Source organism: Nuphar pumila, chromosome 2 (genome assembly GCF_984573655.1).
Source record: "Nuphar pumila chromosome 2, dmNupPumi1.hap1.1, whole genome shotgun sequence".
Classification (NCBI taxonomy): Eukaryota; Viridiplantae; Streptophyta; class Magnoliopsida; order Nymphaeales; family Nymphaeaceae; genus Nuphar; species Nuphar pumila.
In genome coordinates, this window is record NC_143250.1 from 89827094 (window position 1) to 89852408 (window position 25315).

Genomic DNA, 25315 nt, shown 5'->3' on the forward strand with positions numbered 1-25315 from the left:
CTTCATTCTCTCTCTATTCTTGTGGTTGAACATCAAAACCTTCAATCTCTAACAGTTATATGATCAGAAGTAGGAATTATATGATCAGAAGTAGGAAGCTCATTTTCGTCATACACATTCTCTTAGGGCTGTGCATACCCCATTTCTGCCTCAATCATCTATTTTTCTTTTAGACAAATGAATAATTGTTAGCATTGTCATTTCACAGCATCCGACAAATCCCTTGACATGCAGTCCACAACATTGAGATGTGTCCGGGCTAAATGATGCTTTAATCGAGTGATACCAACTGAAACAATATGATGGCAATAGTTGCACTCGATTTTCAATCGATTTTCACTCACTACTTGAGTGCCCCATTGCCATGCTAGACCATGTGATGCCATCTCTCGAAAAAATAACTCAATAAGAAGCAAAGAATATGATTTTTTTACCTTAACCCACTTCTTTGAGTAAAAAAATGGTGAAAATGCACTATTAATTGAGCAAACCACATAAGCCTTTTCCCTTGCACACGGATCAACCTCCAAATTGTTCTTACGTCTCCTAGGGTGCGTGAATACCCTTCTAATGACCTCTACACAAATGAGGAAGTCGGCCTCTAAGAGGTCTTTAAAACCTAAAAAATAAAAAAAAATATGATTCAAGCCTTTTTAAAGTGCATCGAAGGTGTATCACATGATACGATACGATATAGGACTGTATCGTATGATACACCTGATACATATATGATACACACTCGTATCATGATACATGTGTGTATCATATCAATTTTGCCCATTGTTACGATACATATCGTACGATACAGTACAATACTTACAACATTGCTTTAAACAATTATTCTTGACTTTTGTCTTACTTCCTAATTGATTTGGGCCATGGCATCACTTTATGAATGGATGAAATTTAGTGGAATTATTACTGGCTAAACTGACTCGTTTAAGGATGTCCTATAATTCCAATTTCAAATAAATCACATTCATGTCTTTTGCTTTTCCTCTTATATGCACCTTAAATACTGGAATTTCTGCACTATCGTCTTCTGGTATCTTTTCATTTTGCTGTATAGACTTGTGCAAGTGAATATGATGGTTCAACTGATAAATAAAACCATTATAATTTTTTTGAGAATAAAAGTAAAACCACTATAATTATGCTTTCAGAAATTACACAGCACTTCCCTATTCTTTAACTGGAAATGGTTGCTTCCTTATCAAATTTCTGATATTAATCCTTCTTTTGCCTCTTTCTTATTCGTCATAGTTGCAGCTGATGTCTTCTCTGTTGACAGTTTGTAACTTGGTTATAGTTACTTAAGTGGGAGAGAAGCAGTTTGTAGGCATTCTGCTACTCTGTCTCTCTCTCTCTCTCTCCTTTTTTCTATCTTGCTTTCTCCTTTTTTTTGGTAACCTTTTTGTTTTGTGTTCTTTTTGTTATTTGCCACTATTGAGTCAGATTTCTATACTCAATCATTCTTCAGTAAGTTGAATTTATTTCTGTGCCAGTTTCGAACAGTTCTGTATTAACTTTGCCAATGAAAAACTTCAGCAGCATTTCAACGAGGTATGCAAGTTTTGCGGAGTTGTAGTTTAGTTTAAATTTTTATGGTTATATGTCCATTTGTTTGAGCCATTAACTTTATTGCTCTATTCAGAGTAAACCCATGAGCATGGTGCTATACATAATCTTATGCTTTCTGGTGGTGAATTTGACTGGGATTTAAAAAACTTGCAATGTTCATTTTTTTCCCTTGTTTCTTTTGCAGCATGTTTTTAAGATGGAGCAAGAGGAGTATTCAAAAGAGAAGATCAACTGGAGCTATATTGAATTTATTGACAATCAGGACGTTCTAGATTTAATTGAAAAGGTATTTGCTAGTTGATAAATTCATGGCCAATTAATATTTGGGTTTTCTTTTTGTCAATATCATCTCGCCGCTAAATGAGTACATTCTGATCCTGGTTGGATAAAATATTGCCAGCTATTTTCCTGTTGTGCAATATTGTTCATGCATCTGTTTAAGGACCTGGTTCAAGACACCTATGGTGCTAGTTATCTGAGCTGCTGTTAATGTCATGTAAAGGATTGTGATGCTTCTCTATGTTTGGACAACCTGATAATTCTTGCATAATTGCTTGCTTTCTTATGTTGGGACTGTGATCCTTTGTTATCATTTTGTAATTTATAAATATGTTACGTTGTTTTAAATTTTTTAGAGGCAAGTACCTTTTCTTTGGAAGGGTGTTTTTGTTGCGTAGATTCTTGTCTTATTGGTATTCATTTGCTTCGATTGATTTTAGATTTGCAGCACTATCATTCTAGAATGTAGATCCTGAAAGTCTAGTTTTGTTGTAGGTGATTCATAGACATCAATATCATCCTCATCATAATGTCTGCGAGTTGTTTTCTCAGAAGAATTTAAAAATAAGTGTTTTTTCTTAAGAAAATCTTGGGCATTTTTAAGTAATAACCGGTTTCTCACTGGCATCAATAATTGGAGACCATGATCTGATTATAAATATTTTCCTTACAGCTTGAGTTATTAACCTTCTATTAAGGGGACTTCTATCAAAAGCTATGCTTTTCATGTGCCAAATATTGTGCAAATCTCTGGAGTGTGTGTTCTTTCCAGTGCATTAGGGGAAAGTTATATGTATGCACTGGCACTAGATGGGGCTTATTTTAACATTCTGATAACTTGTGCTCATTTTTCTTGTATGAGTTGTTCACATGTAAGGAGAGGATGGCTGAGGTGTGTTTGGCGCATGTTTGTCTTTGTGGTATGTTCATGTGTGCCTATCTATACTGTATTTATGTATGTACAAACCTCCTATGTTATTCTTATTTTGCAATATTTGGTGCAATTGGCTCTTGTGGTGCATCTCTTTCATACGCAACTTCCATCATTTTGCATCAAACTAGTGTAGCTTGATCTTAAAATATGGTTTGGTTAATACATTATTAATACTTATGCTCATCTTCTTTTTCTTTTTTTTCCTGCAGAAGCCTATTGGAATCATATCTCTTTTGGATGAAGCATGGTATTATGAATTTCTGTATCTGTATTTCTGTAACTCATGGGTGTTTCCTGCTTCACACTATCTGCTGATTTTGCAGCATGTTTCCAAAGTCGACACATGAAAGTTTCTCTACCAAGCTGTTTCAAAGCTTCCATGGAAATCCTAGACTCGAGAAGCCAAAGTTCTCACCTACAGATTTTACAATGTGTCATTATGCAGGCAAAGTAGGTCTCATGTTTCTATTTAATATTGATAAGATATATGTTTGAAAATATCTGTTGAAAGTTTCATTGTGCTTTCTCACCTTTTATTTTGGCATCACAGGTGACATATCAAACTGAATATTTTCTTGATAAGAGTAGAGATTATGTTATTGTTGAGCACTGCAACTTAATGGCATCATCAAGGTGCTCTTTCATTGCTGCCCTTTTCCCTTCATTACCTGAGTCATCGTCTAAGTCATCTTACAAATTTTCATCAGTGGCTACTAGATTCAAGGTATTTGCTGTACGTTCAAATTTCTATTTGCATATGTCTACTATCTACAACTGGTGCACTCATAAATATGAAAATACAATATATTTTAAAAATATCTCTTTTTGCTGATGGGTTCTGATGGAGCAGGACTTTTTATTTACTCTTTATAATGCTGCAGAGTGCTGCACGTTTAATGTTATCATAATCAAATCATTTGTTAGTGCTGTCTTATGTCATTCTCCTAGCTCTTTCCCTTCATTCCCTTCTCATGGCTTGCCACTTCATGCACAAGCATGAGTGACTTGTATTTTCTATTTTAGATAGAAAATTTTGGTCATTAGTGGGTGCATCACTTGCATTACTGTCTGGAAACCATAAACCTGCGATGGAAAGTTGATTCTTGGTTGTTTTATCAGTGATATTCATGCATGTATGTTTCATGAGGAATAACTGGCTAGCTTGCATATCAGAGCTCTTGTTAAGGCTGAATTGAGTTAAAGGAGTTTACTGTTTCAGGGGCTGTTTGTTATGTTGTTTGTTAGATAGTTCTTATGCTGTCAGATGTTAAGATATTGTACCCAATATATATATATATATATATATTCATATATATATTATATATAAATACTTGTATGTAAACTGAAATACCCTGGGTATTTCAGTTATTTCCTTTTGTAATAGGGATCAGCTCACTAGGGGCTGATTTGTAACCTTTATTTTTTATTTTAGTTTTTACATTTTTTATATTTTGTCTCATTTGACTGATTGGGACAGCCCAACTAGTCGTTGGGCCAGTCCCAACAGTCATATTTATGACCGTTGGGGGCAGCCCAACTAGTAGTTGGGCTGCCCCCTTTGCCCTTTGTTGTGCTTATAAATAAGGATCTTCCCTATTGTATTTCTTATGCTTTTCTAAGCATTTGTTAATGAAAGATCTTTTATATTTTTTACTTCAACTCTCTTTGTGAGTTTTTGGTGTGTATTTCCATTGTGACCGTTCTTTTGGTCCATAAGTGACCACTATTGTATTGGTATCTCATTGTAGCCTTTGTGGCACTCTTTTGAGACTTTGTTGGTTTCATTACATGGTATCAGAGCCATCGGTTAAGAAGCTTGTTTGTGTGAACATGAGAGCGTGGATCGTGGGCTTGTGGTATCCAAATAACACTTTGCTTCCATTCTATTTTCTTTCTCTCTCTCTCTCTCTTTGTAAAAATGGAGGATGATCGATAAGTTGTCATCTCCATTCCCATGAGATTCAATGATACAAACTATGTGATGTGGTCATCCATAGTAAAACACAAAATATAAGAAAGGGGTCTATGGGATTTGGTTGATGGCACTGAAAGAGAACCTAAGCTTATGCTTACCAAGATAAAAAATGGTAAGGGCAAAATTTGATTTTTCTAGTGAAGCATGAAAGTATCTTAAGGATATGTATTATTCAAAAGACAAAGCTCATATATGTAATGTGCAAAATAAAGTTGGAACCAAGGAGAAATGAACATTAGAGAATATTATAATGCTCTTTCTCTTCTTTGGGACGAATTGACTCTTTCAGAGCCTAAGTGGCATTGCCTTCAAGACGTAGAACTTCGTGAAAATCAAATCAAAACGGAACATTTTTTTTTGTTTGATATCTCTATTGATATGGTTGAATCTAACAATGAAGTTCCAGTCTATCCTCATCGATCATCCCCCATTTTCACTAGAGATGTATTCCCAAAGTCAAAACATACATCAACCTAGTGTTAGTTGATCCACAAGAATGTCTAACACACCTAATAGGTTCGTATCCTGTGAATCATTTCAACCTAACTATAGAGCTTGTCTTTTGGACATTCACTCTTATATCGAAACCTCTTTATATAATGAGGTTAAATACTTTTAAGAACGGATTAGAGCCATGTACAATGAATTAGAAGCTTTAGAAAAGGCAAAAACTTGGTAAATTCAAACTTTACCCAAGGGAAAGAAAGTCATCTGATGTAGGTGGGTCTACAAAGTTAAAACTAAATGTGATGGAACCTTAGAGAGATATAAAGCTAGACTTGTAGCTAATGGATATAGTCAAGAGTACAATATAAACTATGAAGTTACCTTCACTCTCGTTGCTCGTATGACTACTATTAGAACCCTCATCTCTATAGCTTCAATTAAAAAATGATCTCTTTTTCAGTTGGATGTTAAAATGCCTTTTTGAATAATAACCTAAATGAAGAAATTTATATGGAATCACTTCCAGGTTTAAGATTGACACATGGAAAAGTTCTTCATTTAAGGAAAGCCTTGTATGGTCTAAAGTAAGCCCCTAAGGCTTGGTATGATCGTTTCAACACTATGATGATTCAACTAGGTTTTAAGCAAGTTTGGTTCAGACCCGGTGGAACTAGATTTGGCCTTGATTTTTGGGTATGGTATCGTGTCCGGACTTGGGTCTAATCGGACCCACCATAAGAGAAACCATACTTCGGTCCGATAAGAACTACATGAACCAGACTCGGGCCATACTCGATAACATAATATTTTTTATCATTTTTTTATATTAAAAAATTCCGAATCTTAATCGAAACTCGGCTCGGGCTCGGGTCTTGTATAAAATTTCACAAACTATACCCAACTCCATGTGTTAATCGGACTTTCGGGTCCAAACCTGGGTCTTAATCTGGTCTTCTTTTTTATCACCGTACCCGGACCCTATAGGGTTTGGTACGGGTCGGGTCTAGGCAAACCTGACCCGTTGACACCCATAGTTTTAAGTCTTGTTATACTGACACTGCATTGTTTGTTAAGTCTTCTAATGCATATATATCTTGTTGCTCTATGTGGATGACAAGATTATCACATGATGTGATATGCAGAGAGTTAGACATATCAAAGATGTTCTTAAATCCAACTTTGATATGAAAGATCTTGGTTTTTTATGTTATTTTCTTGGTATTGAAGTTGCATATTCACCTTGTGTTTATTTTTTTGGCTTAGACTAAATATGTTGTCGAGATAATAAAGCGATCCTGGCTCTTTCATGAGAAAAGAGTTGTTACTCTATAAGTCATCAATGCAAAGATGAAAAAAGATGGTGGAAAACCCCTAAAGGACCCAACTTCATATAGACAAATGATTAGAGCTCTGTCTTATCTCTCTATTACTCGTTCTAATATTGCTCATGCTATTAATTTTGTTAGCCAATTTCAGCATGCTCCTACTATAATACATATGAGTGCTATAATGATGATTATTAGATATATTAGAAACTCTATAAATTATGGTTTATTTCTTTCATCCTCTTCCTTGATTCTGATTTGGGGGGGGGGAATGTGAATGATAGACGCTCAACCATATGTTCTTATGTCTTTGTAGGTGATTCTCTGATTTTGTGGAGATGCAAGAAACAACATAAGGTATTTTTTTCTTTCACAGAAGCACAATATCATGCCATGACAATAACTACTTCCGAATTAGTATGATTGAGATAATTGTTAGAAGACTTAGGAGTTCACATTGCTGAACCCTCAAGATTATGTTGTGACAACACGAGCACATTATATATAGCGAGCAATCATACATTCCCTGAAAGAACGAAAGACATTGAAATAGATTGCCATTACGTTCGTGAGGAATTTCTGAAGAAGACTATCATGTTGCCATATGTACTATCTAAGTATCAACTGACAAACTTCTCCACCAAAGCGCTCTCTTCACCCATATTTCACTTCCTCTTTGGCAAACTGTCAATTGTTGTACCATGAGTTCGAGGGGGGATGTTAAGATATTGTACCCAATATATATATATATATATATATATATATATATATATATATATATATAAACTGAAATACCCATCCAGGGTATTTCAGTCATTTTCTTTTGTAATAGGGATCATCACACTAGGGGCTGATTTGTAACCTTTATTTTTATTTTTATTTATACTTTTTTTATATTTTGTATCATGTGACTGATTGGGACAGCCCAACTAATCATTGGGCTGCCCCCATTTGCCCTTTGTTGTGCTTATAAATAGGGATCTTCCCTATTGTATTTATTATGCTTTTCTAAGCAGTTGTTAATGAAAGATCTTTTATATTTTTTCACTTGTGACTCTCTTTGTAAGTTGGTGTGTATCTCCATTGTGAGAGTTCTTTTGGTCCATAAGTAACCACTACTGTATTGGTATCTCATTGTAGCCTTTGTTAGTCTCATTAAATCAGAAACTAAAAGGTCTGCATTATTTTTGGGTTCTGTTTTAGTTTGGATTTGTACTTAAGATATGTTGTCATTTGGACTTCTATCTAGGTCTTACATGTCCACATAACTAATTTTTTCGTCTCATAATGTTTTTGTAGCAACAACTTCAAGCACTAATGGAAACATTAAAGTCAACAGAGCCTCGTTATGTCCGTTGTATTAAGCCAAACTCATATAGTCTTCCTCAGAAATTTGAGAATCAGAGTGTACTGCATCAGTTGCGATGTGGTGTAAGTGTCCTATATGTCTTCTATTCTTTATGTTTTTCTTTTGTACTTTGTTCTGCAATTTCATTGGGAATATCTTGGATGGGATATATGCCATATTTACCGATTTACTGCCTGTGATATTTGTGATAAAATGGTCTGACTATTTTATAACTCCTTTTAATGGTTAATTTGGTTGCCACTAAGAAGACATTGCATTTGTAGATATTGTTGTTTTATCTGGTGAAAACATGGCGATACCTGATTTTTAGTATTTAAATTAGATATCTTGAATTTTTATGTGTGGGTTTTGCATTTATGTGGTTCCCGGGGAGGAGGGGGATGGGTGGGTGCATAGGTGTGTGTGTGTGGTTTGCATCTGTGCCTACATGATTGCCTGCATGTGCATGCTTACTTAGGTGCTTTTTTTGTGTGTGTATGTATGTGGGGTAGGGGGAAGGTACATGTTTTTGTGGATGCATGTATGCCTTCTAGTATGTCATAGGCTTGTGTGATAGTTCCTACCTAATTGTTCAGTTTTGGGTTTTCTTGTTCTCGGTTATTGATAGAAACATTATGCCTATTGCATCTCCTACATGGTGTTTGTGAGTTTCTCAGCTGACAAATTTTTGTTCATGTTGTAGGTCATATTAGCAGAGGGCCTTGTAACCTCGTTTGCTTTTTCTGACATATGTTGAAACAAATTAAGAAAGTTGTATAGGATTTATATTCTAGTTCACAATTATGCAAAATAGATGGTTTTTTTTTCTTAATTTAAAGTTTTCTGCATGAAAATAACAAAATAAACAAATTTTCTCAGTAAGAAAATTAATTGAAGACTTGAAGCTGGGGTTAATATAGTGTTTTTATCTATTTTGGTAACCATATAAAATAACATATTTAATCTTTTTGGTTGTTGCTGCATTGTAGTATCCATGAATTACATTGATACTCCCCTTTCACTTGTATATATCTCCATCTGTGCCCTTCTAGCAGAACACTGAATGGAAATAGTTTTATCTGTTGTCCTATAACCTTTTCCATGCCTGGAAGAATCATGTGTTGGTCGAGTGTTCTGCTTGAATTAATTGAGTCAATGGAGTTTCCCCTAATTTATGTTAGATGGCTCACATGGAAATAAAATGAAAAATTCAGATTTAAGCACATGCATGTGCATGTCCTCACATTCACGTTAAGGCACCATTCGGGAGTAGTAGGTGAGAATCCTATGGATAGGAGCCATATTGTCAAAATTCCTCCTATGCCTTTTTCTTTTGGGAGTAGAAGTTGGGGAGAGTTGTATGGGTAGGTGGGCCTTTTCTATGACATGAATAAAGTGGGGTACTACCTTATCTAGAGATTCACTTTCATATTTTTGGGGGATCGAGGGAGTCAAGATCCTTGTCAAAGAAGGCTATTGTGGATTGTCCACTATGTCACATGGGTGCGAGTATGGGTACGAGTGCGACACAATTTCAAAAATTTTGGACACGGGGACTCGGCCATATATACATATATTAAAAAATATATAATTATATATATAACAATAAATTAATAATAAGATTGTAAATTTTAAAGCAAAAATAAAAGAGTAATTCTATTGAAGTAACAACACAAACTTACCAAAATATAACACATAAAGGAGCTTATGAGTGTGATAACAACAAAACTTATCATAAATCTGACTCATCATCTGAATTAGAGGGAAGAACATGATCGAGGTAGTTCATGCTGAGAGTATGCAAATAATGTTCTCCCTCCAAGTCAAAATCTTCTGGATTTACATCCCAATACTTGGATGGTCCACAACTGCATCAAAATATGACTAACTTAGTATCTAACTTCAAACTTTGAATACAAATATTTAAATAAGAACTTTGAATACAAAAGAAAAAAAAATACCTATACTCATCTTTGGTGCGACAAGAAATTAATCGTAGATTAGAGTGAACATAAACCAAATCCTCTGCTCTTTTAATAGTAAGTTTGATTCTTTTAATGTTGTGAATTTGAGCACATGTACTTCAATTTCTTTCACAACACGATAATGTAACATGTTGCAGATTTGGTGTCTCTGATCCATATGTTGCCCACCAATTAAGGGGATCTTCCTCATCCCTTGCCACGAGTGCTACTAAAGAATAAAAGTTCCCAGTAGAGAACTTTCCAAACTCACTATTTAGAACCTTAAACATGTGAGGATTATTAAAAAGTCTTCCCAAACATATCATTCTGTTTCTTGATATCTCAGGATCTTCATTTGGAGAAACACGACCAACACTTGCTGTCAACCACTTTTTTGCATAATATTTTGGATTGAGAGAGTGTGCCATGCAATGCAAATGTGTATTGCTTTTATCCCATCTTCTCACTAAAACTGAATGTACATGATTGTAAAATTCTGAATCATCAAGTGCAACATCTTTCTTCTCATGTTTAAAAATGATACTTTGAACTTTTTCAATCATATTGTCCCACATTTCATAAATTCTATGAAGCATAAGTACATTTCTATCAACTTTTCTCAACATTTCCCAAATAGCCTCTGTAAATTCAACAAAATATGTAATTTTATTCCACCAAAAATCATCACAGATGCATTTTTTGATAGCTTGAGCCTTAACATAATCTTCAGTACGATAAAAATCCCAATCTTTATCAGCCACCATCATCATCAATGCATTCTTGAGTGGCTTAATTTTTTTCATCATAACAATGAGAGAAGCAAAACGAGTTTTAGCAACTTTCAATTACTTGAGATCAGAATGCCTATTAAATATAAACATGACATGATGATGGTTTACAACAAAATTTCTAATATTTCGAACATCATGCTCTATTTCCTCAATCCATAAACACATTTCACATACATGTGCATCATCTTTTGATGGATTGCATATACTCTTAAGTACCAAATTTAAACTGTGTGCTGCACAAGGAGTCCAAAAAATATGCGAATACGTATCTTCACTTGCCAAATTCATTCCTGCATGACTTCAAACTAGAGCGTTGTCAGTAATGATTTGCACCACACTTTCTTCACCCACTTCTTTTATCACTTCAACAAATAATCTCTTTAAATATTCAACATCTTTATACTCCCTGTATGCGTCAACATTCTTAAAAAAAATTGGCCCATTAAGTGAGTAAGCAATGAAGTTTATTAGTGGTCACCTTTGTATATCAGTCCACCCATCAGAAACAATAGACACTCCATGTCGTTTCCATGTAAATTTTTGGGTTTCTAACAAGTCTTCAATTCTATTTTTTTCCTCTGCAAGAACGACTGTTCTTAGTTTTTCTGAACTAGGAGGCACATAACCACTCAAATTACAATTAGCCAAAGATGTAATCATATCTTTCCAATATGGACTTCTAGCTACATTAAAAAGAATTGAGCTTGAGTAAAAGAATCGACCAATCTTTTTATCAATTTCTGCTCTTGCCATGTTTTTGAATGATCCTTGTATTATTTTATTGCCTTCCATCGTTCTTTTCTTAAAAAGCTCTTCTTGTTTATCACTAGCAATAGCAAAAGGCAAATTAATCGAATTGCTTCTCATCTCTGCCATTTTCTTCTTTTCAGCTTCCTCTTTTTCTTTCTTTTATTGATTTAACAAGTCTTTGTCAACCTCGGAACATGGCCTAATTCCTTGACCACGAATATGCAAAAGATGTGCTTTCACACGCGTATAAGAACCCATGAAAACAGTCATACATAGATTATAATGAAACTGTACATTCCCACCACCACTATTAGCTTTTATCCCTTTTATTACAAGCCTCCAAAGTGGTTGAGAAACTTCTAATTCAGAGTTAGAACTTGAACCAACTGTATTGACACTGCCATTAGAACTCGCTATTATATCTGAAAAGTGAAAAGTGAAAAGAAAAGTGAATCTGAAAACTGAATACAAAATCGAAAAAGTAGGAAGGGGCAGGGGCCCTTTGCGCTTGCCTGAGCTGCAGGAGAGAGAGCGACTAGCAGGGGCGTCGCTCCTGCCAATGTTGGAAAAACTGAGCGGCAGGGGCGAGACCCCTACCTATCTAAGGGTGCTCAGGGGCATCACCCCCTACTGAAAAACCCCAATCGGCAGAGGGCATCGCCCATGCCGAGGACCCACGTGTGGCAGGGGTGATTCCACTGCCATGTTGGGCAAACAAGCAACAAGGGGAGGCGAAGCCCCTTGCCGAACACGAGGGGTCAAGCCCCTCCTCTGTGGAATAAGAGGTGCGGGGAGGGGCCGAGCCCCTCCTCTGCGAGCAAAGGGTGCAGGAAAGGGGGGGTCGAGCCCCTGCCTATCCTGCAATAAGGAGGGACTGCAGGCCTTGCCTGCCGGCAATGAAGGAGAGGGCGAAGAGGGGAGGGGGAAGAGACTCTGAGGGGAGGTCTCAGCCCCTCCCCTATGTATAGAAGGAACTGGGAGGGACTCAACCCCTCCCCTATGGAAACATGACAGTACAGAGGGGCTCAGCCCCTCACACCCCAACAAAATGGGCTGGCAGAACGAAAACATCGTCATATTATGGAAATCACTAGGACTCTATTAATAGCAAATCAAGTCCCAAAAGATTTCTGGGCAGAAGCTGCCTTGACTGCCACCTATTTGATTAATCGAATGCCTTCTTCTTCTTTGCAAAATATAACACCGATCGAAAAACTTGTGAACCTTTCTCCAGATTATTCTAGACTGAGAGTATTTGGATGCAAATGTTTTATATTTACGGACCAAAATAATAAACTTTCTCCTCGTGCGATTCCTTGTGCCTTTTTAGGATATGCTGAAAATAAAAAAGGATATATCTGTTATGACTTCAAAAATAATAAGTTATATATATCAAGAAATGTTTCTTTTCTAGAAAAAAAGAGCTTCTTTGATTTTGAAAAACCAAAGGAAGTCACAGAGTACTCCTTTTTGTTAGATCTAACATCAAATCTGATGAATATGATCATGACTATAACTTTGATGATGATCAAGGTATTATTGACCTTGATTACAATGTTGACAATGAAGAGGTTCATTGAGATACTAGTATACAATATTTAAGACGATTAAAGCCTAATCTTCCATGTGCACTTGAAAGATATTCTGAAATTCCAACCAGAAGGTCATCCCGAGTCTCAAGGCCTCCAGAAAAATTTGTGCCATACGAATCTTTCTCTCCCGCATATAGGGTAATAATTGCATTAATTCACTCATATGAAGAACCATCTTCATACTATCAAGCAAAGAATGATGTCAAGTGGGTAGAAACCATGAAAACTGAGTTAGATGCACTTGAAAAGGCTTCTATACTATGTCACACAAACTCGGCTCCAAGGTCGACGCACCCGCGTCGACACGGGTGCGGCTCAGACTCGGTCAACCCGACCATGGGTGCGGTCAACACACCTAGGGTCATTTTGGTCCATTTTTTGGACTTTTTTTTAAAAAATTTTCTGGGCTACATAATTTAAAAAAAAAATCTTGGGGGGGGGGTGGTTTGACTGTGCTGTGCTAAGTCACAGACTGTGCTGTGCACAATCTTTGCATTTTTTTTAAATATATATATAGCAGAGTCCCCGTGTCCAAAAATTTTAAAATCGTGCCGCACCCGCACCCATGTGGCATAGCTTCTATATGGTCTATTCAAGACCTTCCACTTGGGAAGAAACCTATAGGATGTCGATGGGTTTACAAGGTTAAAACTAGGAGTGATGGTACTCTTGAAAGATATAAAGCCCGTCTTGTGGCGAAAGGTTATGCCCAAGAATATGACATTGACTACGAAAAAACCTTTGCCCCTGTTGTTCGTATGATAATAGTCAGAACCTTAATTGCCTTAGCTTCCATCAAGAAATTGTCCATATTTCAGTTGGATGTCAAAAATGCATTTTTAAATGGAAACCTAGTTGAAGAAGTGTACATGGAAGCCCCTTTCGGTCTCAATATTCCTAAGGGTAAAGTCCTTTGCCTGAAAAAAGTTCTTTATGGCCTTAAGCAAACACCCAAAGCGTGGTATGGCAGACTTAGTCATGTTATGATTGATATTGGTTTTCACTTCTGCTTGACTGACACTGCTTTGTTTATTAAGAGTTCTGATGCAGGGAGTTTAAAACATCAAAAACCTTCTTAAATCTCATTTTGAAATGACTGATTTAGGTTTATTAAGATATTTCTTAGTTATTGAAGTTGCTTACTCTCCTAGGGGTTATCTACTATCTCAAACTAAATTTGTTTCTGATATTGTTTTCAGGTCTGGCATTACCGCTGATAAGAAAGTAGATAGTCCAGAAGTTGTCAATGTAAAAATGAAGATTGATGATGGATAACTCTTTGAAGACCCTACTCCTTACAGACAGTTAGTCGAAGGTCTTTCCTATCTATCCATTAACAGACCAGACATAGCACATGATGTGCACACAACAAGCCAGTTTCAACATGCTCCCACATCTGTTCATTTGGGAGCAGTTTTGCGTATCATCAGATATCTCAAGACCTCTCTTTCCAGAGGGCTCTTTTTGTCTTCTACTTCCTCACTTGATTTAATTGCACACACTGATACTGATTGGGGAGGTGATCCCAACAACCGACACTCAACCACTGTTTTTTGTGTCTTTTTAGGTGAATCTTTGATATCGTGGAGATGCAAAAAGCGGCAAAAAGTCTCTTTCTCGTCCACAAAAGCCGAATATCGTGCCATGGCAATCACGACCATGGAAGTAGTTTGGCTGAGACGTCTGCTTGCTGATATGTGAGTAGAAGCAACACAAGCTTCACCTATGTGCTGCGACAACAAAAGTGCGATCTACATTGCAAGCAATAGAACATTTTATGAACACACCAAGCACATTGAAATGGATTGTCAGCACGTCAGAGAGGAATATCTACATGGGACAATTGTTCTGCCATATGTTACCTCAGAATATCAGTTAGCAGACTTCTTTACAAAGCCTCTCGCTGCTCCCAGATTTAACTTCCTCTTAGACAAACTTTCGCTTATTGTACCGTAAGTTTGAGGGGGAGTGTTAAAATATAATATATATATAATAATATTCATATTATTATTATATATATATATATATTTATGTAATTTTATTTTTATTTTTCTGTATTTTTTGCTATTTTCTTTTTACCTTTTTGAGAGTCTAGTTCTAATAGAACTAGATTTACATTATTAGTTAAGTTTCACTTGGAACTTAACTAATAATGTAACCGTTGGACTAGTCCAACAGTTACATTTATAATCGTTGGACTAGTCCAACGGCTACAAGGAGAGCTCCTTAAGAGCTCTCCTCTCCCACTTGTATATAAAGGGGTGCATCCTCTCTTGTATTTCATTCCAATGTTTCTTAAGCATTTGGTGTTTCATATCAATAAAGGATATTTTTTTTTCTTCTTTTGTTTCCCATTATACCCTTTTTAAGGGTTATGCTTTAGTGTCTTTTTAGACACCTTCTTGTGCCGATCTGAGTTCGTGTTTGGAAGATCCTCATTTCATTTCAATTTATACATCATGCCAGTGAAATATGTACTTCCTATTAATGCACATATATTGCAATATTAGTATTTGAAACTGGTGTGTCTGTGTGCGCATGCATTTTTATATATAACACGGATGCACTTATATACATGCATTAGCAATCATTAAATTTGATGTTTACAAATATGTGTTTTTTCTTGTGAAAGTTTTGGGGAATTTTTAAAGAATAAGAACAATCAATTAACTAACTGAAAAGTTGAATTTACAGCAAAACTCTGACAATTTCACATTTATTTTACATTTTATTGATGTTTTTGCATTCTTTTTGTTTCTGAAAAGGAAGCCTTTTATAAACATGATAAATAAGAAACAAGAATGTACTTGTGATTGCATGTGCATCCAATTTTGCGCACATATGTGTATGTGTATCTGTGTGTGCACGCGCGAGTGAGGGCGGGCTGGTGTGTGTGTGTATTTTTACTCATCATGTTTGATTTGTATGCGGGTGTGCTGCACGTGACCCGCTCATGAGGACGGGGCATTTTCTAGTATAATCAATGGAGGTTTCTGTTAAAATATTATGTCTCTTTTATATATGTATTCATATATATATATATATACATGTATCTATCTAGGTATATATGTAAATATATATCTACCCAATAAGGGTATTTATGTAAATTCACATGTTTTACGCATATTCTCATTTGAGAATATGTTGTATTTAATTTTTATTTTCTTTTTGTATTTCTCCTTTTTTATTTTTTGTTCTTTTCTTCTCATTTAATGAGATGTCACATGGGGTATTTCTCATGTAAATATACTCCACTGTAAACTGAATTACCCATCAGGGGTATTTCAGTCCTTTTACTCAATAGGTGTCAGCCACCCTAATTGGCTAACTTTTTTACCTTTTTTTTTTATTTACTTTTGCCTTTTACACCTTTTTCTTTTTGACCCTTGTGAAAGGGACAGCTCCATATCGCTGTTGGAGCTGCCCCAAGGGTCACAAATGTGACTGTTGGGTGCAGCTCCAACAGTCATATAGAGCTGCCCCTGTGGCTTCTCTTTGTATTATAAATAGGCCTTAGTGGCCCTTGTAAACTCAACTCTTTTAGTGAGTGTATATGCAATAACAATTCTTTTTAAAGCCCCTTTTGGGACTCAAGTTATTAAAGTTGATATTTTTTATGCCCTTGTGCATGTGTATCCGTTCCTTTGTGCACTTGTGAGAGTTCTCCTTTGTGCACACTTCGTGGTTCCGTCATTGTGTTTATACACAAAATCTCTTTTTATAGAGATTTTCACAGTTTCCATATTGATAAAACTGCCCTTCGACTGGCGAGACTTGTTGTTGGGGAAATCGAGAAACGTATGGGAAGGGAGGAAGAGGGGAACTCGTGCTTTCTGAGAATCAGCAGCCTCTTTTCATACAGTCGGCTGCGGTAAATCTTCATTATATTAAACAGTGTTACAACCCTTTTACAAAGACAAAAATGCCCTGTATAAGAAAAACAAATTACAACATTATAAAACACGAAATGGATATGGATCCAATAAGGGATCCATGTCCATTCATATTCTAATATCCTCCCTCAAGTTGTGCATGGGAGTAAACCATGTGCAACTTGTTCTTGAGATACCAGAAACGGTTCCTTGTGACCTTTTGTGAATACATCAATGACTTGGTCTTCTGAAGACACATAAACTGGTTCAATTTCTTTGTCTGATGAAATGTTGGTCAATCTCAATATGCTTGGTCCGACTGTGATGAACATGATTGATTGCAATCTATATGACACTTTTATTATCGCACATAAGATTCGAACTTGAGACATTCTCTCCCATTTCTATAAGTAGATGCCTAATCCAGGTCACTTCAGCTGTGGCAGTTGTCATAAATCTATACTCAGCTTCTGTGCTAGATCTTGCCACAACCTTCTGTTTTCTGTTGCTCCATGAGACAAGATTCTTTCCAATAAAAACACAATATCCTGAAACAGATCTCCTTTCATTTGGGTCCCCTGCCTGTCTGTATCTGTGTAAGCCAATATATCATGTTTTGGTGTCCCACATGAAGACTGAATATATGTGAGTCCATCACCCACCGTGCCTTTTAGATAGCGAAGAATACGTTTGACGACATCCATGTGACCAATTTTCGGTTCATGCATGAACTGAGATACTTGATTTACATAATATATAATGTCTAGTCTAGTAAAAGTGAGGTACTGTAACATGCCAACGATACTGCGATACTTGCTTGCATCAGGATACAACTCACCATCACAAATGCTGAGTTTTTGATTGATAACACTAGGTGTAGGCAGAGGTTTGCAATCTCTAATTCTTGCTTTGGCCAGAATATTTAAGAGTGTATTTGTGTTGAGTCAATGACATTTTTCCATCCTGTCTGTCCACCTCTACAACAAGAAAATATCTCAGTTCCCCAAGATCTTTCATCTTGAACCATATACTTAGTAGCACTTTAATTCGCTGAATGTGGTCAGGGGCATTACGAGTGATCACAATATCATCAACATATATAAGTAAGAAAACCACAGTGGTACCATCCTTGTATATGGATAGAGAATGATCTAGTTGGGAACGGATGAAACCATGGTTCTGAATTTCTAAGGAGAAGCTTTCAAACCATGATCTGGAGGCTTGCTCTCTTGTTAGTTTGCATACATATTTCTTTGGGTCTCCCTCTGCATAACCTTGAGGCTGCTCCATGTAAACTTCTTTTAAGTCCCCATGCAGAAATGCATTTTTAACATCAAGCTGACTAAGAGTCCACTCATATTCAATTGCCAGGCCAAGAATAATACAAATAGTTCCCATTTTCACCACTGGGCTGAATGTCTCCTCGTAATCTTGACTGTATTCTTGAGTAAAACCTTTGGCAACAAGGCGTGCTTTGTACCGTTCAATGCTACCATCCGGTTTATATTTAATCTTATGAACCCATTTTGAGCCAACAACATTTTTATCTGGGGTCCGTCTAACTATCTCCCATGTTTGACATTCATGAAGCGCCTCAATTTCCTCATTCATCGCTTCAATCCATTTGTTAGAATGAATAGCTTGATAAAAACCAAGTGGTTCTTCGTGTTTTTCAATCTTGGATAGAAAAACCTGAAAATCTATTGAAAAATTATCATAACTCACCCACTTTTCAATAGGATGTCTTATCCTGCCAGATCTTCTTGGTGCCTCTCCGTTATTGGACAATGCCACATGTTCTTCAGCAGGCACATCTGTTTGCTCTTTGAGCCTCCTGGTATAAACATTCCCTTTGTATCTCAAACATTCTATTCTTGATGCCTCATCTGAAGTTGCCTCATCACATATGCTTTCAGAGGCCAGATTAGTATGTTCCGCAACATGTAAAATAAGTTCAGCACTGAGCCATGGATCATACCAATTATCAGTAGTGTCAATATGTTCATGATTGTGATCCGCTTCATTCCCTGAAAAACTATTTTCATCAAAAACAACGTTTCTGAAAATTCTGATTCTTTTGCTTGCAGGATCATAGCACCTGTAACCCTTGTGTTCATTTGCATAACCAACAAATTGGCATATAGAGGCTTTGTCCTGAAATTTAGTTCTCAGGGATCTATCAATATGTACATAACATAGGCATCCAAAAACTCGTAGCTCATCATAATCTGGATGTACACCATGGAGAACATAATAGGGAGACTGATTTTCAAGAATGGGCATAGGAAGACGATTTATCACATGAGTGGCAGTATGAAAAGCTTCTGTCCAAAGACTAATAGGGACGTTAGAACCATGTATCATGCTCATTGTACTTTTAACAATGTGTCTGTGTTTGTGTTCAACAATTCCATTTTGTTGTGGAGTCTACGGGCATGAAACTCTACGATGTATCCCATTATCTTGGAGAAAATCTAAAAATTCTTTGGAGAAATACTCACCACCTCCATCACATTGGAGAATTTGAATATTTTGAGAGAATTGGGTTTTAACGTAGGCATGAAAATGACGAAAAATAAGACAAACCTCTGATTTGTGTTTCATGAAGAATATCTAGGTAAAGCGAGAAAAACTGTCAATAAAGGATACATAATATTTACTTCCAGAAGAGGAAACATTGGGGCCTGGGCCCCAAACATCAAAACATATTATCTCAAAAGGCATGGAGGCTCTTTTATTTATTTGATGAAGAGGAAGTACATGACTTTTGCAGACCTGACAACTGGAACACATTTTATTCTTCAACGAGGGTGAAACAGACTCTGGAAGGAAACCATTGGACACTAATTTTTCAATAAAGACTTGACTACAATGACTAAGACGGGAATGCCAAAGTTCTGGCTTATTACATTGGGATATACTCAAAACACTTCTAGAGACGTGATCAGACTTGGGGGGCTTTAGAACAGTGGAGGTTGGATCTTCATTGAAGACATATGTTTCCACGTCGCTCCCCTTTAGCGAACATCTTCGTTTGAAGATCCTTGACAAAGACAAAAGTAGGAGTAAATTCAACAGATGAATTGGTAGATTCAACAAGCTTAGAAACATAAACAATGTTTTTCTTTATATTTGGTGCATGGACAACATTAGATAAAGGAATGGATGAGGATTCAGACAAAGGGATGAGGACGTTGCCTACATTTGAAATAGGGTGGTGGGTCCCATCTCCAGTTACAATATTAGATTCCCCAAAATATGGGATTAAAGTAGAGAACTTACCTGCATTGCCAGTGACATGAGCTCCTGCCCCAAAGTCAACATACCATATTCCATCATCATTCTGTTTCAGGTTCAGGTTAACCATAGCAGACAAGAGAAGATCCTTAGCATCATCACGAACCCGAAAGATACTCGCAGATCTTGATGTAGCAACATTTCTATTGTTTTGTATTCTATTGCGGTTTTGAGGATTTTGGGGATTGAACCATCACTTTCTTTGATGTGGCCACGTTTGTTGCACTGATAGCAAATGGGAACACTCTTGTTGTTCTGACTTCCTGCAAATAAATTGGATGATCCACTGGGAGTGGGGAGCAATCCTCGTCCTCCTTGCCCACCCCTCCCTCTTCCTCGTCCTCCACCAAAATAATTGTCCGCACGTCCGCGCCCTAAACCAAAGCCTGTAGCAAGGACTTCATGAGAATCAGATTGTCCACTTGCTTCACCTGTTAAACCCTTCAATGTGGCCTCATATTGTAACATCTTGGCTCACAGATATTCAAAGCTAGGGAGCTCAGGTAGACATAACAAGGATGTCACAAACACATGATATTCTTGTCCCAATGCATTCAATGTCTGTTGCACCATGTCTCGATCTGATACCTTACACCCCACCACTGCTAGCTGATCAGTGATACTCTTGACTTTGTTTAGGAATTCCATAATATTCATAGTCTCCTTTTTGAGTAATTGGAATTCACGCTTAAGGTACATGATTCTGGCTTCTGAAATCTGTGAGTATGTATGAACCAATCTTTCCCATAGCCCCTTGATAGAGCAATCATCAGAAATGACAATAAGAACTTCCTGGGACAAGGTGGAGGTAATATATGCAACTAGAGCTTGGTCACGTTTCATCCAGAAAACAAATTCAGGGTTTCGAGTGAGTTTAGTCGAGATAGCTTCACCTGCATCTTTAATTTCCTGCACAACAAATTCTGACGGGGCTGGGACAGATCCATCCAAGTGTCCAAAGAGGTTCTGACTTTTAATAAAGGGTATTATCTGTCTTTTCCAGGTCAAGAAGTTATTGTTATTGAGTTTCTCTGAAACGAGTTGACCCAAAAAGCTAGAAGAAAGAGCAGATTGGGAGAAAGAAGGGTACATGACCGAATTGAGGCCTAAAAAGTTTTTTTTTTGATCAGGCAAACTGCAGGCTAACAATGTTTACAGCAGAATCCAAATATTCAAAACTGAAGGCTGATAATGTTGTCAGCAGAATCCAAATACTCAAATAATATGTTGATGTGATGTAAAACATAAGGCATATGCTGAAACGAAGGTGTAATGTGATCCGGGAAAGATACCCACAACAAAATACACAGATCAGAGTCCCAAGGAATCAACCAAAAATATATTGATTTTCTGATTTTAAGGACAGTAACCCAGAAAAATAATGATTTAACAGCAACCTAGAAAGTAATATGAACGAAAGAAAACTATAACAACAACAGCCCAAAAAGTGATATAAATGAAAGAAAGCTATAACAGCAACCCAGAAAGTAATATGAATGAAAGAAAGAACAGAGTCGTATCACGTTTTAACAACAACCCAGAGAAAAAAAAATATGATGAATTTAACAGCAACCCAGAAGGATAAATAATGTAACACCAGAAGTTAAGAAATAACGATATCGAGAAACACAAAAGAGGCGTTAAGAGAGAAGAAGGAAAAGAAACAGACAAGGGTTTGAGAGAAAAGAATATGAGAGGAAGAAAAGAAGAAATAATAGGATGGTAGAAGAAGGATTTGGATTTTGAAGCAAACCTCTTTGACACACTTTCTGGAAGAGTCTGATGACGCCGTTAGGCTCTCGGCTTTGATACTATGATAAAACTGCCCTTCGACTGGCAGGACTTGTTGTTGGGGAAATCGAGAAAGGTATGGGAAGGGAGGAAGAGGGGAACTCATGCTTTCTGAGAATCAGCAGCCTCTTTTCATACAGTCGGCTGCGGTAAACCTTCATTATATTGAATAGGGTTACAACCCTTTTACAAAGACAAAAATGCCCTGTATAAGAAAAACAAATTACAACATTATAAAACACGAAATGGATATGGATCCAATAAGGGATCCATGTCCATTCATATTCTAATACATATTACTCATTCACAAAAGGAAAAGGAAAAAGCCATCCACATCCTCTTTCCATCCTCCTCCCTCTTTAAAATATCCTGAGATGTTGCCAACACTTTCCTGTACATGATGTCAATCTCATTGCTTCCTTTCCCCTTTCTGTTTGTTTCAGAATGTTGGTAATCATGGAAATGAAGAGTAACCTAGACTTTAGCTAGTTGTGGTCTAACACTGAATTCTATGGTGATGTCAATAATATTTAACTGGTATTCTGTTGGATGGGAAAGAGTTTTAATTGATGAGTCTTCATGGGTTTAAGAAAAGAAAAGAATTTCAGGAAACCAAGATCCAGAGAAAAGGACAAAATAAAAGTTGATTGGTTGAAAATAGAAATAGTTGTTCAGAGGAAAGAAGTGGAAATTGAATATAAGAACGAAAATATGTTTAAAAAATCTGGAGTAGGCAAGGAGGGAAAAAAATGTTAAATGATATATCATGTGTCTTTATGGATAAATTGTGCTTCAGAGTCATTTGTGACATGTGAAACCATTGTTGTCAGTATCATCAGTGGGGGAACCAATACAATTTAAGTTGTATATCGTATTTTGTATAATTATCGTACACATATGATATGTATCGTACAATATATGGGGTGTATTGTACTGTATTGTACGATACACCTCGTATCATACGAGTTGGTCTTCTTTTTTCTTTTTTTACATTTTTAGTGTCGGAAAAGTGGCGACCAGCCACTTGTGGGGGTCATTTTTTAGCCCCCAAGGGTCATTTCTCCCACACCAAGCTCCTTTTCTAAGCCTATCCACCCTATTTTGAGATCAAATCCACCCTAAAAATCAAGACTTTTGCTAGATCCAAGCCTTAGAAGTGTGGTTTGCCTCAAATCTCACCAATTTCTGTCCTACCCATCCTTTTTTTCTTCTAAGCCTAAAATTTCACCCATTGACTTTTGCTAGATTCAAGCCCTAGTACCGTGACTTATTCTAATCTGCCCATTTCCATCATACACACATTTTTGTGCCCTTTAACCCTCAAATCCGAACCCTAGAGGGTTTGATTCAACGTATTTGGAGCAGGTTGCATCAAGAAACCTGACGTGAGATCATTGTACATCTGTTTATAAAGGAAATATGATGTTGAACTAGTGCAAATATTGTAAGAGATATATTCATAGAGGCATTTCAAGGATGAAACATCATTTAGCTGACATAAGTAAAGATACAACCATGTGCACTCCTTCAAATATGCCATAGGCTGTGAAATGGCAGATGCATGAGCTTTTGAAAGAATCTTAGAGGAAGAGGTAGAAAAAACACTAAGAGGCGGCATAAATTAGGGGCTACAATATGTGCCAACCTTGGGAAGAACTAAAAATGCCACCTAAGGCTTATGGGCAGTGTTGTGAAAATTGTTGAGGCGTAGCGAGGCGCTCCACCAAAAACCGAGGCGAGGCGTAAAGTGTAAGCTTCAAATATTTTTTTTGAAAACTTTAAAAAAATTATAAAAAATTTAAATAAATAAAGAAATGCTTTATTAATGAAATAACAACTAATAAGAAATAAAAAATCTCAAATAAGTGCTAAAAATATGAGATTAACATATAAAAGTAACTAAAAACTGATTACATAACTGGGAAATATATGAGATTAACCAAAAAAGTTAAAATATACTAAGAAACCGATTACATAACTGAAATAACTGGAAAATATATGAGATTAACCTACAAAAGTTAAAATATATGAGATTAACATATAGAAGTAACTAAAAAAATGATTACATAACTGAAAAGTATATGAGATTGACCAACAAAAGATAAAATATACTAAGAAACCGATTACATAACTGGAAAATATATGAGATTAACCAACAAAAGTTAAAATATATTAAGAAACTAATTACATAACTGAAAAAACTGAAAAATATACGAGATTAACCAACCAAAGTTAAAATATAATAATATACTAAGAAACTGATTACATAACTGAAATAACTGAAAAATATATGCGATTAACCTACAAAAATCTTGTTGATCATGTCTCAGAAATCTTGTTGTAAATTTTTTTTTGCGCCTCAAGGCGCGTTTTTGATAACATTGCTTATGGGCAAGCAACTGATAGTGTGATCGGCCCCATTGAGGAGAAGTTGGAGTTTTTACGGTATCTGAAGGGCAAGAGGGTGGAGGTGGGGGCATGCAACAGTGGTACTGGACGTGTGGACCTGGTGGCAAGGGGGTGGAGGTGGGGACATGCAACAGTGGTACTGGACGTGTGGACCTGGTGGTAGTGGTAAGGGAAGGAGGGGCAAGATAGGGGATTTATGAGTCTAGGGCATGGGATTGGTACCTGTTTCCCATCTGGGACGATCCCTGGAGCTCAAGCAGATGTACGTTCTGTCATGGCTTCCTAGCAAATGATTGAGCAGAGAGATCTAGCAGTTGGCCTTTTTTTTATGAGACTTGCACAACATTGCAAACTTGTAGCATTTTCAGGCTATGGCTGATGCAATAGCCAGTATAGGAATTGGTTACAAGATGCCCTCCTATCATGCATTGAGGGGCAGAATTTTGAAGCAAGTGGTTGTAGAAGTGAAGTAGTGGTGTTGTGAGTTCAAAGAGTCTTGAAAGACTATAAGCTGCACCATCATGGAAGATGGGTGGATGAACAAGCGACAACAGAATCTGTCAAATGCTTTTGGTTTCATGTCCTAAAGGTGTTATGCTTTTGAAATCCGTTGATATGTCTAATAGACAAAAGACACCAAACGAGTTTGTGATTTTTAAAGATGTGGTGGAGGATGTTAAGCCTGAAAATGTAGTCTAATTCATTACTCATAATGCAACAAACTTCAAAGATGTTGGATTAATGTTGCAGAAGGAATATAAATGCTTTGTTTGGTGTCCATGCACAATACATTACATTGATCTCATGCTTAAAGGTATTGGTGAGATGAAAGTCATTTTTGAATGCATTGAGAAGTGTAAAAAAGTAACAAAATTCATTTTATAATCATTGTCCATCCTAAACTTGATGAGAAGGTTTACCAAGGGAATCACTCTCGATTGTAAATGATCTTGTATTTAT

General features: G+C 36.6%; 1 protein-coding gene across 1 annotated transcript in view; it reads left to right on the forward strand.

The window, feature by feature from the left end:
• The window catches only part of LOC149846035 (myosin-15-like), a 98347-nt gene that overhangs the window by 59522 nt on the left and 13510 nt on the right, over nt 1-25315 (forward strand). Inside the window, exons 12-17 of the mRNA XM_089990328.1 lie at nt 1506-1563; nt 1766-1867; nt 3004-3041; nt 3118-3244; nt 3345-3518; nt 7841-7972. Of these exons, the coding sequence (XP_089846454.1) occupies nt 1506-1563; nt 1766-1867; nt 3004-3041; nt 3118-3244; nt 3345-3518; nt 7841-7972 (631 nt within the window). The remainder of the gene's footprint in view (nt 1-1505; nt 1564-1765; nt 1868-3003; nt 3042-3117; nt 3245-3344; nt 3519-7840; nt 7973-25315) is intronic.